This window comes from Eptesicus fuscus, chromosome 4, assembly GCF_027574615.1.
Source record: "Eptesicus fuscus isolate TK198812 chromosome 4, DD_ASM_mEF_20220401, whole genome shotgun sequence".
NCBI lineage: Eukaryota > Metazoa > Chordata > Mammalia > Chiroptera > Vespertilionidae > Eptesicus > Eptesicus fuscus.
Window position 1 is genome coordinate 12438067 of NC_072476.1, and position 15569 is coordinate 12453635.

The window sequence follows — 15569 nt, forward strand, 5'->3', positions numbered from 1 at the left end:
ATCAAAAGCGGGGGAGCTGGGTGCCAGTCCGATCAGGCACCAGGCCTTTCAGAAGCCTCCGGCGGGGCAGAGGCTTCTGAAAGGCCTGGTGCACCAGTGGACAGGCACTCAGCTCCCCCGCGATCGAAAGCAAAAGCGTGGGAGCTGGGTGCCTGTCCACTCAGGCACCAGGCCTTTCAGAAACCTTCGCCACGCCGGAGGCTTCTGAAAGGCCTGGTGCACCAGCAGACAGGCACCCAGCTCCCCCGTGATCGAAAGCGAAAGCATGTAGGGGACCCTACACGTGCATGATTCAATCATGCACTGGGCCTCTAGTATGTATATAAGTTCTTTGGTTAATATCTTTCCATCTCCCTCGCCTGCCTCCCCTCTGAGATCTATCGAGTCTGCCCATGGATCCATGCCTCTGGACCTATTTTGCTCATCAGTTTATTTTGGTCATTAGATTCCACATGTAAGTGATATCATGTGATATTTTTCTTTCTCTGACTGACTTATTTTGCTTAGCATAATAATCTCCAGGTCCATTCTTGTTGTCTAAGAGACCCTTCTTTTTTACAGCTGTATATTTACTTATATCATCACTTATACCAATGATATAATTTACTTATATCATCACTTGTATAGTATTCCATTGTGTAAATGTACCACAGCTTTTTTATTCACTTGTCTACTGATGGGCACGTGGGCTGTTTCCAGATCTTAGCTATTGTAAATAACTCTGCTATGAACATAGGAGTGCATATATTCTTTCTGATTGGTGTTTCAGGTTTCTTAAAAGTGGGATCACTGGGTCAAATGGCAGTTCCATATTTAATTTTTTGAGGAAGCTCCATACTGTTTTCCATAAAGGCTGCACCAGTCTGCATTCCCACCACCAGTGTGCTAGGGTTGCCCTTTCTCCACATCCTCACCACCTCTTGTTGTTTGTTGATTCATTGATGGTAGCCATTCTGGCAGGTGAGAGGTGATACCTCATTGTAGTTTAAATTTGCATCTCTCTGATGATTAGTGACTTTGAGCATTTTTCATATGTCTGTTGGCCATCTGTATGTCCTCTTTGGAGAAGTGTCTATTCAGGTCCTTTGCCCATTTTTTAACTGGATTGTTTGTCTTCCTTTTGTTGAATTGTATGACTTCTTTATCTATTTTGGAAATTAACACTTATCAGATGTATCCTTGCCAAATATGTTCTCCCATACAGTGGGCTTCCTTTCATTTTGAGGATGGTTTCTTGTGATGTGCAGAAGCTTTTCAGTTTGAGGTAGTCCCATTTGTTTCTATTTTCCTTTGTTTCTCTTGCCCTAGGAGATGTATTGGCAAACATTCTGCTATATGAGGTGTCTGAGATTTTACTGCCTATGTTTTCTTCTAGGATTTTTATGGTTTCATGACTTACATTTAAGTCTTTTATCCATTTTGAATTTATTATTGTGTATGGTGTAAGTTGGTGGTCTAGATTCATTTTATTTCATGTACCAGGATAGAGTTCCTTCTAGATTTGCTCCTTGGCCCTATTACAATTTACTTATATCATCACTTGGATTTGCATATCAAGGCGTCTCAGGTCAGCTCAGGCCTTAATAGTCCACAAACAAAAGGTCCTATTACCTCTTTTTCCCCCCACAGTGGTGCTCTCTGGCCTACTGTTAGCACAGCTAAAGGGGCTCCTTACATGATTCCACCCCAGATTAAGGTAAAATGAGGTCATATGGGTGGCCCCTAAGTCATATGCCTGGTGTCCTTTTATGAAGAGGAAATTTGGATACAGACGTGGGCTGTGCACAGAGGAAAGGTTATGTAAGGACTTGGCAGGAGACGGCCATCTGCCAACCAAGGAGAGAGGCCTTTGGAGAAATCAATCCACTGACACCTTGATCTCAGACTTCCAGCCTCCAGGACGGTGAGAAAATGAATCCCGGTGTTTACGCCGCCCAGCCTGTGGCATTTGTTATGACAGCCTGACTTCCTGAGCAGATGAACCATAGCAGATTGAGAATAATAGTTCTTCACCACAGAGAGTTTGAGAAGCTCTGCTCCGGGCAGTTCGATGGCCGCTTCTTCAGCTCCTGTTCACAGTTACGGTCACTGCATGTCTTTGCTTGCTTGGGACAGCTTTGGCTAATTCTTGTCCTGGTGTAATTGCTAATACTCCCATAAGTGTCCAAAAAGCTGGACGATGTTTGTCGCCCCAGTAATAACTTAACTAACCTAAGAGCCCCAGTCCCTGAAGCCCCGTGGTGTTGAATCTCTTGCCTCCTTGAATGGTCACATGGCCACCAACTGGCCATGTTAGACCTTCATCTCCCAGCTCCAGCCAGCGGTGAACCTATCACCTCCTACCGTCTCTTCTGGGGACGCAAGGGCAGCCCACGGGGGCCCTGGGAACAGTCACCAACCTGGTGGCCAGCACCCTCGGGCCGTGTCTTAGAAGCAGGGACAAAGCAGGCCTGTCAGAGCCTGTTCAGCACTTTCTTGAGGAGAGACACATCGGGAACGCCCCACGATAAACTCCACAGCCTTGGAGAGACAAGGTGGTCCTGCTTTCAGTCCAGTTAGCCTACGAGGGCTGTGGGGGGGACCACCCCTCTGGGGTTGACCGGTGTCCCCCATCCCTTCTCCGCCCTGGAGGTGGCGGTCTGGGACATTTCACTGAGGAGGGCCCCGAGGCCGGTCCAGAGTCAAAGCCACGAGCTCAGGCCTGACTGGAATTGTCAGCCCCAGACAGAGGGAGAGGATGGTGGGCGGGCCGTGGACTTGTCAGCTCTGCAGCCTATGCCCCTCCAGGGGCCAGGCAAGGCCAGGCGGCCTCCGAGTTACGCGTGAGGACCGAGACCGGCCTGCTACCCGGAAGGCTTGCTCTCCCTCAGCCGCACACTCAGGATGTTCGGGAATGGCTGCTCCTCCTCCCCGCGGAGCTGCCTTCAGAGCTCTGGCCTCTGCTCTCCCTCCCAGTCCCCCGCCCCCTTCTTCCTCCCGGCCCCTCTGCCTTTGGGGCAGGGCTGTCTCCTGGATGGGCCTCACCTGACCCTGAGGACCTCCACTCTGTGCCCAGGTGGAGGTTTCCGAACGTTCTGATTGTCTGATAACTTCCTCTCACCAATGACTTTCCTGCGTTGTTGTACTAACGAATCCTCTGACTCTTCTTCATAATAACTCCATTCCAGAAAACAGTGAGGAGGGGGTGGTGATAGATTAAAGCAAAAACAAAACCCTCGATTCTGTTTGCATTGGTGCCTAACATTTTATTTGGCACGTCTCCCTTGCATGAGCCCGAACCGCCTCAGAAATCTCAACTCCCCCGTCCCCCCAAATGACCAGCTGACCAGGGCCTTCACACCGCGTAGCCCTGCGCCAGGACCCACTCCGCCCAGATGCCCCTGCCTAGGCTGTGTGTGTCTGTGTGTACAGATGTGTGTGTGTGTGTGTGTGTGTGTGTGTGTGTGTGTGTGTGTGTTCCCAGAGCCCACCCCAGCTTCCAGCTGTAGACAGCCCAAACCACTCCACTCACCCCCAGGGGATGCCCCCCCGCCCCCCAGTTCCCTCTCCCCTTCCCCATGCATCCCACTGCTGCCAACCGTGAGTTAGAAGGAAGGAGCCTGGACCAGCAGAGACTCACAGAAAGGGTGTTTCAGCCTGACCTTGACTGCAATACAAGCACAAGCCCCCTTTGTCTTCTCTTTCCCTGGCTCCATCCACAGGTGCTATTTGTAGAGGATTTAGAAGACTGACAGTTCTGCTTATAAAACTCCACCCCCAGCCCCGGCTGGTTGCAACAGACAAAGAGGGTTCTCTTGGTGCCTGGGAGGGGGGAGTAGGTGTGGGTCCTGGCACTTGGGAAGCGGGGTGGGGGTAGGTGTGGAGGGGGCACTGCACCACCCCAGCAGCTCCTCTCAGCATCTGGCTGCCTGGCCCATCCTACTGCCCAGTGGAATGTCTTTCGAGGGCACCCCAATGGCTGGCACCCCCAATGGCTGGCTCCCCCCAGTGGCTGGCAGTCCATGCTCCCTGGTGAGCCTCTGGCAGGCCCTGCGGTCAGCGACATAACTCAGGGACAGGTTAGCGGCCAGGAGCTGCACCGTCCGGAGGTGCACGGTTTAGTGTGTGTAAGAAGAAACCATTCATGGTCGATACACACACGCCCCCTGTACGGCTGAGCCAGTACACGGACAAGGAAGTGGTTATCATTTACTCGGATGTTCCGGAAGGCTGACAGCCTGACTTCTGTCCAGAGGCCGGACTGTTGGGCCAAGGATGAGAGCAGGAACCAAGCGCAGGATGACCAGTCCCTTCCCCAGCTTGGCCTGGGGGCTCAGGTCCCGCCCAGTCCTTATCTCTGAACTTGTAGTTGAGTCATTGAGAAAGAATTCACTCGGCCAAAGGCACCGAGTGAGCCAGGCCCCCAGTCCCCCAGTCCCCAGCAGCGGAAAGAAACCTGTAGGAAACCCCTGTGTTAAGGGAGCGCTGGAGTGATTGAGCACTCGGGGGCAGGGACACTCAGGAAGGGACATCTCTTCCCTGTGATGGGGAGCACGGGGCTGGTTCCTGAGCAGGGGTGGCAGAGGGATGGTGGGATTTGAGTTTAAATTCCACAACTTGGTACATTACTTCAACTCCCTCATCCTGGTTTTCCTCCTCTGTAAAAACAAAAGGGTAATGCCCACACCACAGGTGATGGCGAGGGCTAAATGAGGTAACAATTGTGAAGCCACCTAGCATCAAGCCTGGCCCCAAACAGGTGCACGATGAATGCTGGAGTTCCATCCATCCATCCATCCATCCATCCATCCATCCATCCATCCATCCATCCCCTCATTCCAGGAAAAAGGTCCAAATCCCAGAGACTTGGCAGCACACACATCACAAAACACTTCAGCAGGAACTAGTTTTCAAAAGCAGCATTGGGAACCAGGCCCTCTCATCACAGAACTTCTCATTATTGTCTAAACCTGTCTGCTCCTCGCCTCTCCCAGCTCTCTCAATCCTCCACTTCAAATGGGGCCATCTGAAAACACCGAGATCTGGATTCTCTTGTCTCTTCTTCCCTGGGCACCGTTTCCTTCTGGACACCTTCTCTTGTCCTCAGAGCAATTCTCTCTTCCCTAAAGCCAACTTCAATGGCTAGGCATCATACTGTCAAACTTAAACCCCTTTGAATGTCTACATGCATTCTGAAGACACGGGAACTGTTATCGGAGAAAAGCATAGGTGGTCTCTCTCCATTGCTAATGGAAGTGGGGCTCTTGGGGTACCGTTGGAATAAGCATTTCCAGAGGCCCCACAGGAGGATGGGATAGAGCAGAAGCTTTATTTCCGTGGGATTGCACCCCTGGGTTCCCAAAGTTCCAATTCCCTGAGTCCAGTCATGGAAGTGTAGGAAAAGACGGGGTTTCAGTAGAGCTCGAAGCAGAGCCAGTGTCCAGAGTTTCCTTTCCATGTTGGAGCTGGGTCCCGTTCAGCATTAGGCTGGGTGTAGTCCATTAGTCCACTGAGTGTGTGTGTGTGTGGGGGTGTCACATGGCCGTGGACCATGTGGGCGAAGGCCAGGAAGTCAAGTGTGAGCCATGAACCCAGCATGCCAAGAGGAACCAAGAAAGCGAACTCCTTTGTTCAGGGGATTAAATATCCCAGATTTCGTGTCCTTGCAGTGGCAACGCCCATTCTGGCCAATGACCTTTGTTCTCAAGTGTGATTGACAACAATACCTTCCCTGTCACCCCAACTTTACTGGGCTTGTGTCCATTCTCCTCCCTGCCCAATCCCTTACCCAAGGGATCTGCAGGGCAATAGCCCTGTGGCTCCCTGGGAATGTAAAGCTCTAGCTTCCGGGTGAAGCGCTCAAAAGACATGTCTATAATATCTGGCCTTCCCTTTGCTTCTTTTCTATTTCCAATAACTAGGTTAATTATAACAGCATCAGAATGAGCAACATTAAAATGTCAACAGTTGAGTACCTCTGGGTAGTGGGACTTCTTTTCAACTTAGCTGTATTTCTTAATTTCTGCAATATACATATATGACTTTTAAAAATATTTTTTTTATTGATTTCAGAGAGGAAGGGAGAGGGAGAGAGAGATAGAAACATCAATGATGAGAGAGAATCATTGATCAGCCTTGCAAACTCAGAGACCTAAAATAACCACAAAGGATGGTCTGAAATTAAAACTCTTTAAACTAAAGAGTTTATGGTGGTTAGATGTCCTAGTCTGGTATCTTCCCTGACAAAGGTCTATCTTTGCCTTAACTGAGCCTATTGTCTTTTTGCATCTGTGATAACACATCGTTGGAATGTCAAAGTAATTTTTTTTTTTTCTGGATCCCCTCAAAGCACAGGCACCACTCTGCAGAGACCACAAATCCCCTCATTGTTATTGAGTTAATTGTTTTGTTTTGTTTAAAAATTTTTTAAAATTGATTTCAGAGATGTAGGGAGAGAGAGAGATAGAAATATCCATGATGAGAGAGAATCATCTATCGGCTGCCTCCTGCACGCCCCACACTGGGGATTGAGCCTGCAACCCTGGGAATGTGCACTGATGGGGAATCCAACCGTGACCTCCTGGTTCATAGGTTGATGCTCAATCACTGAGCCACACCGACCGGGCTTCAGTTAATTGCTGACTGTTAACTATCCTGCACCCATTTAAGTAAAAAAAGTATGTGTCTATCATTTACTTTTTACCCAATCCCAGAGGTTTCCCCACTTTGCTTTCTCCCACCTCCCTAACCTATCAATAGTAGATTTCATGTCACCCACTACGTCTCCTCTTTTGATTGTAATGTAGAAAACAAGGTGCAAAACTGCCATTCTCCAGAGCATTACCTCAATCCATTGAGATTCTGCTTCCCAGCAATTGTCGACAGTTTGGCTCAAATAAACTCACAAAAATTCTTCACAGGTTTGAATGTTTCTTTCGTTGCCTGGTAACACATGCTGCAACGCCCCCTCCCATCCTGTGTGAAATATAGTGAAGGCCTATAAGACTGTGAGACCTCGGAAACCTGGCCAAAGAGAAACTGCTTCCAGATGTGAGCCTGGAGTGTAAAAGGCTAGTGTGCGATCTCCCCAGCTTGTACACGGCCCCCCCCCCTCCCCTATCTGCCCTGTTTTTGATGTTTTCCGTACTCTATAAAACCTTGCGTCGGGAAAGTCTGGGTGGTGATAAAACAGTAGCACCGGCCAGCATCCCCCCGGCAGCGGGTGTGGCAGTACCCCTCATGGGTCAGCCGCCACCAGGGCACGTTAATTCCTAATAAACCCATGTCTTTCACAAGTAGTCCTCTGGATTATTTCTTTGGGATCCACAAACAACATGCTGAGGTTTTCTGGGACCTTAGCACTTTGCATGCCAATTGATATATTGGGGCAGATGGATTCCAGAGAAATCCCCGTAGCGTTGATGGTTGCGGAAGCGGGATGGGAGGCACTGTGTAGGTGGTGTGGGGAACCCCACTTTGGGAAAGGAGCCCCATGTGGTTTGAGGTGGCAACCCTGGGAACCACGTGTGAGTGTTCCAGGGACATCTGGACAATGCAAGCAGGGCTTCTTCCAGTCCTAGGATCAGTGGCATGGAAGCGCTGCTGGCAAAATGGAAGGAAAAATTAAAAATGAGTCTTTTGCGCCGAAGCCAGTTTGGCTCAGTGGATAGAGCGTCGGGCTGCAGACTCAAGGGTCCCAGGTTCGATTCCGGTCAGGGGCATGTGTCTTGGTTGCGGGCACATCCCCAGTGTGGGGTGTGCAGGAGGCAGCTGGTCGATGTTTCTCTCTCATCGATGTTTCTAGCTCTCTATCCCTCTCCCTTCCTCTCTGTAAAAAATCAATAAAATGTATATTTTAAAAAAATAAAAATGAGTCCTTTGAGCACCTTCTGGAGGCTCAGAGGCCGCTGTGGGGCTGGGGGCAGTGGGGCATTGGTGCTGCCCCCAGTCCTGGGCAGGCTGCAGTAGCAGCATGTGAGGGGGAAAAGCCTGGCACTTTTACATTCTAATTTTTATCTTAGAATTTTACATCTTACAGAAAAGCAAAGTTCTTTGTCAATTTTATTATAATTAAATATACAACCATGTCATTTTAAGTTTGTCATTCATAGGTAGTCACTGTTTTACTCTGATGCATTTGCAAAGAGATTTCATCTTAGAGATCCATGGAAAGAACTGTGACTTATTCTAAAATAAAGTTTTCTGAGAACAAGTTTTCAGATCATGACTTCAAACTGGATTTATAGAAATATGACAGATCTGAATTAAAAAATGTAATCATATGGGCCTGAATAAACTGAGAATAATTATTGTGTTTATGACTTTGATCAAAATATTACTAATTTTCCCCCCCATTGATTTTAGGGAGAGTGGGCAAGAGAGGGAGAGACAGAGAGAAATATCGATGTGAGAGAACACATCGATTGGTTGCCTCCTGCACGAGCCCTGACCAGGACCTGGATCGGGGGAGGAACCTGCAACCAAGGTATATGCCCTTGGTCAGAATCAAACCTGGGACCCTTCGGTCTGCAAGCCGATGCTCTATCCACTGAGCCAAACTGCTAGGAATAAATGTTACTAATTTTTTTAAAAAAAATGTTTTTAAAAAACACTTGTTTTTTCCTTAGAGCAGTGTGGTACATTATACCTTTGTAAGCAATACCAACACATTTATATTTTTCTCCCTACCTGCTCCCTTTAGAATTTAGAAACTTTTAATGAATATTATTTCATTTTCTTGACATGTGGTTGTTTGCATGAATTCAATGAGAATCTGTTCTCTTTACAACAGGGCACAATTGAAAACTGATTTTATTAACCAAAACTTTAAATGGAATATCATGTTTGAGAGAGACATGCATAGATTCTGAATGTCACCAGAAAACTTTAAGGAATAAAAATGGACTTTGACTGAGTCCAAATCTTGACTCTTGTAAATGAAAAACTCACAAACACATTCAACAATATGATGAGTACCAGAAAAAAAGAAAAGAAAAAAAGAATGAGGGAGATGAAAAAAAATATCGGGGTCATACATAATAATAAAAGGAGACTTGACTTGGAACGGTAAACACACAATACAGTCTACAGATAATTTATTATAGAATTGTGCACCTAAACCTTTGTATGCTCTTTTGAGGAAAAGACAACAGTGGGGTTGGCCGAAGAAGCACCAGCGGGTTGTGAGGAGGCAAAAGGAGCAGTTAAAAGGTACAGGTGCTTGGTATCTATGACCCAGCCCTACCTGGGGGACTGGGTGTACATGTAACCAGGAGGGGATGTCGTGGGGCCTCTGGCAGCGACAGGGGAGGCTGCGCATTACAATAGGGTTTGGTCCCAGGTATGGAAAGGGCCTGGAGAAAGGTACAGCCCAATAAAGAAACAGCTCCATGCCACCTACCATGCCCCGCAAGCAACAGAGCCTATAACTGGAGGCTCTGCTGTAAGGGTGCAGATCACGGGGTGGCTGCAGGACGTGTCTCACACCCTGCAATCTGGTGCAGCACAGACACAAACTGCAATAAGATGGAGTGTTTACCTGCAGCAGAAACGAGTTCATTCAACATCCCCTCTTAGCCAGGAACTGCAGACACGGTTGGGGCCAGTCACCTTCGTGTCAGGAGATGCTGAAAGGCACTCAAGGAAGAACTCATTGGCCCTTCGCCAGTGAAAGCAGGTACTGGTCCAGTGCCACACCGATGGCCACGCAAAGGACAGCCCCCTACATGGCATACTCGGGACTGGACTATCAGCAACAGACCCCTGTGGGGACAAACCACGTGGGTGGGCATATGGACGGTTGTACAGAGTACAGAGGTGACCCTATATCATGTCACAGGACATCAAGCGTTACAATGTCCAGGGGATGATGAAGCAGATATGTTTACTCGCATTTGACGGCTAGAAGACCCCCAGCAGAAGACCCGGCTACATGGCTGCACAGGAGAATGAAACATACAGGGCAGACCCCGCTGTGAGCAACAGCCAACACCTTGGGCCTTCCATTAAAAATGACTGACATCATCACAGCTTGTCAACAGCGTTCTGTATGTGCGGAGGAGCATCCGTGTCCCTCGCTGACAACGACAGGACATCATATATAAAACTGGGCTGAAAGCCACATTGAATGGTGACTGCACCTCCCTTATAATCCTGCGGGATGAGGCGGACTGCCAGCCCAGCTCGGAAACTGGACGGATGGCAGGAAGGCCTTCCTCGGCGCCGGGAGGAGGCTGGCCGAGCTGGGAGGAGGGATGCAGCGGGGCCTCGCCAGTGAGTCCCACTCCTTCCCAGAATCCTGCTGAGGTTTGGGGCGCGTTGAAGCCGCGTTCCCGAGCCCCCACCTCCCACCCCCACCCGCGCTGCGGGTCCAGGAATTCCTGCAGTGCGCTGGGGCGCGCATCACCGCTGGGGCGCGCATCACCGCTGGGGCCCGCCGCGCGCCAGCATCCAGCAGCTGCTCCCGAGCACCAGCAGGGGGCGACAGGCCGCCTTCCCGAGCTCCGCCGCCGCCGGGGGGCGCCTCCCCTCCCGGCGCCGCCAGCAGCTCCCGTCAGCCAACCGCCAGCAGGGACTCTTCGGCCGCGTAGGCTCGGCTTCAAGTGGCGATCTGCCCTGAGAAGCTGTCCGCCCAGGGCCCGGCGCGGGGAAGGGGTCCCAGGGAGGTCGCCTGAGGGCCTGGGTCCCACCTGGCGCCCGCTCACCTGGCAGAGCCGGGCGTCGCGGAGTACCAACGGGCATGGCCAGAGAGCCCCCGGATGCCGGTGCTGAGTGAAGGTCCTGCACATCCGCGAGCCCGCTTTGTCCTTGTCACCACAAGGGGTGGGCCTGGGCGCCCCAAGCTCCCACGCCCGCGGGTCTGGCCCTGGACCCCGGCACTATGCGAGGATTGCACCCTGAGGACCCCCAAGTCTGAACCAGCGCCTGGCTCCGCGGTGCCCGGCGGAGCTCGGCAGGCGGACGCGCTGGGCGTGCTGCGGAAGGATGGAGGGTTCCTGAGAACTTCCACCAATAAGGAGCGACTGTGCCACCCACTGTGCTTCACAGTTCGTCCACACAACAGCCCCTGCTCCTCCCCCTCCCCTTCCTCTTCCCACTCTCCTCCCCCTCCTCTCATCCTATCCGATCCCTATCACAAGGCAATGACTTAGTGCTCCTCCCATTTCTGACCGTCCTGTGGCCACACCGGGAGGTACTGGGGGGCAGGGACCCCCTTTGCACTTGTCAGTCCCAAGAAAGGTGAGCACCTGTGAAAGGGGTCAAGGATCCCTTTATAACCCTAACCGGTTTGGCTCAGTGGATAGAGCGGTGGCCTGCGGACTGAAAGGTCCCAGGTTCGATTCCGGTCAAGGGCATGTACCTTGGTTGTGGGCACATCCCCAGTAGGGGGCGTGCAGGAGGCAGCTGATCGATGTTTCTCTCTCATCAATGTTTCTAACTCTCTCTCCCTCTCCCTTCCTCTCTGTAAAAAATCAATAAAATATATATTTTTTAAAAAGAATCCCGTTATAACTGAAAACAGGTTTCCCTTTTAGCAAACCAAGGGCAAGGCATTAATTATGCAACAGCAGGGCCCTCGAGCCTGGTGGAGCAGGACGAAGGCGGGATGCACATGGGGGAGGGAGTCCTGCACCGCCACCTCAGGGTCACTTGTCAGGATGTTTCTGATCTGTGTTCTGTATGTTTCTGTGCTCTTATTACCGACACATTGAGAGGCACCTCTAAAACACCCATCATTTTGAAGTAGTGATGAGCGTATATTTCAAGATACCGGGACAACTATCACTAATGTGACAAAGTCGCAGCACTGTTGATGAGGTGAGCAAGGTCACATTAATAATCAAAGGAAAAACAAAATTTCCAGTAGAAGGCAATGGAAATAAGGAGGTAATTTTTTCCTCACCCAAGTTCACGGGCTCTCTGAATTTCCCCCACAGACTCTCACGTTAAGAACCACAAGTGGCTCTCAACCAGAATTTAAAATTGAAGCACAGAAAAATAAATATGTCCGCTGCACCTCACACAGAAAGACGGGGATCGGTTGGGAAATCTCTGCCTTGGTCTGTGGTTCTGGGCCCAGACTTTGCAGCCAGACCACCTCCAGCCAGAACCTCTTTTTCTGCCCGGCGCTGCTGTGTGGCCTAGGCCACGCCACTGTGCTCTCTGTGCCTTCGTTTTCTCCTTTGTAGATGGTGATGATGGAAGCCCTGTCCTCCGAGGGCCGCTGTGGGCGGGGAGCTCAGGAGGGATGGGCACTGGGCACGACTATTGTTTGGCTGCTGCGTTTTGATAGCTGTGCGCTCTGTGTCACAGCACAGAATGTGTTTCTTCCTGTGCGTCACGGTCCAAAACGTCTGGAAGCCTTGTCCCTGGAGGATTCTGGGACTCGGACCTTGGCAAGAGATCACGTGGGAGTCCAGGCTTGTGAAGGGAGAGGGGAAGAATGTGCAAGGCCTGGGGTCTGCTTTACTTCCCCGTTGCCGCTATCATCACTCACCAGGCTTCAAGGAGCAGGGTCCTTGGCTAGCTCTGGCTCCCGCCTTTGCCCATGTCGATCCCTCCGCCCGGAATGACCTCTTCCCCTTGCCTCCAACGGGCCAGTTCTCACTCGGCCTCTAGGACGTAGCTCTTCCAGGAAGGCTTCCCTGGAGCACATCCCGACCGCCCCACTCTGGGAAGGTGCCCAGGTACGATGCCCTGCATGTATCCCCTTCAACGCAGATGCCACAGCCAACTGCCACCATCTGCGTCAGTGACTGACTCTACCCCCAGGAGGTGCCTTTCCGCTGAACATCTGGTCTCTTCTTTACACCCCTGCTTCCCAGGAGAGCCTGGCATGGGTGAGGTCTTGGCAAATATGTGCTGAGTGAGTGAATGAATGAGTGGCTTTCCTGAGGCCACGTACACTCAGAGAAGTGAACTGAGCCTGGGCCCGCTGGCTGGGCTTGGAATGGCGAGCAGGGCTGGGAGGCATCGTCAGAGCCCAGAATCCTCACAAATTGTGGAATCAGCCCAGAGTCGGTCCTGCCTCCTCAGGGGAATCGCCTCCTGTCTCATCCTGCAGCTCCGTTCACTGAGCTCTAACCCGGAGCCCAGATTCCCCACAAGCTCAGAGGGCTTTGGCTGTACACCAGACCCAAGGACCGCACCTGGACACACTGTTCCTGCAGCAGGAGCTTTATTTGGGGGATTCTGATTCAGCACCCCGACTTGGCTATCCCAGGGCTGCCACCAGTCCAACGGCCTCAACAGGGTGACCCATGCCCCCATCCCTGGGGACCCGGGAGTACTCATTTTTTGTGACATTATTTAGTTGCTCTTTAAAAAAAAATGTTTATTAATTAATTTGAGAGAGAGAGAGAGAGCTTTGTTGTTCTGCTTATTTATGCATTCATTGGCTGATTCTTGTACGTGCCCTGACCGGGGCCAAGCCGCGACCTTGCTGTATCATTTTTTACTTGGCGTTTCATTATTCTGGGTTGTGCTTGGTGGTGCAGAGCTCGGCTCTGCTAGAGGATAATCCCATTTAAAACCGATGCCTGTGATGCCAAGGAGCTGGGTCTGGCCGAAGAGTCCTGTGAGCACCTTGCCGGGCTCGCCCGGGTAGGCGGTGAAGCTGTAGCCACTTTCCTTCCCGAATGCGGCCCAGCGCCCCATGTTGGTATATACAACCAGGTAGCGGAGGTAGACCCTGTATGAGCCGACCAGCCCTATAATGTACTCATCTGGCCACAGGAGGAATTCCTCGGCATGCCCACCTGAGACGCCATATGTTTCGCTCCAGTTGGATCCATATCTCAGCTGGATACTGGAAGAAAGGGAGAGCTTTGAACACTCTGGATTCAGGCTGACTCATCACCCCCAGGTCCTCTATCCCTCACCCACCCCTCCCCGCAGCCACCAGCAAGGAGAACAGCCCCGTCACTGCGACAGAGGTCCCTGAGCACATGGCTTGGGGACCCTGAGACAGACATGCTGCTCTGCTGCCTTCGGGCTCTGTGGTCTGGGCTTGTTGCCCAGCCTTCCGGGCCTGAGCGTCTGCATCTGCAGCGTGGGGGTGAGTGTTGGGAGAGGCACTGAGATCATCCGCAAGGAGAGCTCTGCTAAATGCCAGGTCACCATGACCCTCAGGCGGCGCCAGCTGTCAACCTTGCTCAGAGCTGGGAGCTGTTCCCCAGCCAAGCTTGGGTTTTCTGAGCCCAAATCACTCCAAATAGATCAGGTTGCAGGCCTGAGAAGTGAGTGACTTCTCACACCCACCTGGGGGAATCCCACTAGCTTTGCTCATCTGAATTTATCTGTGTCCTTCTTCACACCTTGATGCCTACCCAGGAGCCTCCTCCTCCACTGCTCCTGGCCCCATACTCTGTCCCCTTTGCTACCAGCTGCTCTCCTCCATTCTCTCTCCCAGGTCCCCGGGACCTCTTAAGTGTAGAGCAAAGATTTCCCCCAGGCTTCAAGCAAGGACACACCCTAACATTAGGGGAATGGGCCTGGGCTTTCTGCCTCTACGGGATCTGGCGAATTGTGTTCATGCAGTGGTCCACTCTGACCCTCACTTCCTTCCTCTTTGACCCTAACCTCCCCTCCTGATTTTCCCATCAGGCATTCTCAGACTGAAAGGCTGTTTTTGGTTGAGTTGAGTTTGGGTTGAAAGGAGCAAGTAGGGAGAAGCATTATTTATCCCTTTTTTAGACCAACCCAAGAAGCAGTGTCTGCACTTGCAGGCGGAGACAGAAAGGAGCGGGACTGGTGTGCAGGAGAGGAGGTGGCTGAGGAAAAGGGACAAACCGAAAGGTGATGGCTGGCGGCTGCATGACTCCAAGACTGGCCTCAAGGAGTCATCAGGAGCCCAGCGAAGATGTGGGAGAAGAGGCGCCAAGCCCCCCTCCCCAAGTTCCCAAGACTGTGGCATGCATTGGGACAGAGATAGGACTTTGTGCCCTGCCCCTACTCACCTCCTAATTATGCCTATTGGACTTAGAGACACCCGGATCCCAGATATATCATTTGTATTGTCTGGAGAGGAACTGAAATACGTGCCTCTTCCATTCCCATACATCTCTAGATGGACGAAAGAACCAGGTGAGGGAGAGAGAGAAAATGACACAGTAACGTATCGGTTATCTTTTTGCAGAACTGGATGAAGCCCCTCCGGGCAGATGGGCCGGTCCTGAGACTAGAGTTAGTCCAGGGCTGAGCCCAGACCCAGGGGCGTGGGCTGGAGGGAGGCAGACCCAGCCAGACTTACGATCTGCCCAGCAGGTGGTGCTCCACAGGATGGTGAGGGTCAGCCACAGCAGCATGGTTTCTGGCTCCTGAGTCCCAAGGCTCCTGGAAAGAAGGGACAGGCCACCAGACGCTCAGAGAAGGGCCCTGCCTGACCCTGTTGGCCCCATCCATGGGAGGGGAGCACCGCCTTACCTGGCCAGGAAAGTCTTGTCACCCAATCCTGGCACTGGGGAGTCTCGCACCTGGGCACCCTCCACCGGGCCTTTTATACCCCAGGCCTTGTGGGCCCCCATCCAGAAGGAAGGAGCAGGGGACACCCTGAAGACAGATCGGTGGGGGCTCTTCCTGGGAGAGGCTCC

At 51.6% G+C, this 15569-nt stretch overlaps 1 protein-coding gene across 1 annotated transcript; it reads right to left on the bottom strand.

Annotated features, from left to right (window-relative positions):
• Positions 1-13425: 13425 nt before the first annotated feature.
• ZG16B (zymogen granule protein 16B) lies at positions 13426-15503 on the bottom strand. The gene is made up of 4 exons (XM_008141786.3): positions 15403-15503; positions 15230-15312; positions 14937-15042; positions 13426-13786 (listed from the first exon to the last, which is right to left on the bottom strand). The coding sequence occupies exons 1-4, from the start codon at positions 15501-15503 to the stop codon at positions 13426-13428; spliced, it is 651 nt and encodes a 216-aa protein (XP_008140008.2).
• Positions 15504-15569: the final 66 nt, after the last annotated feature.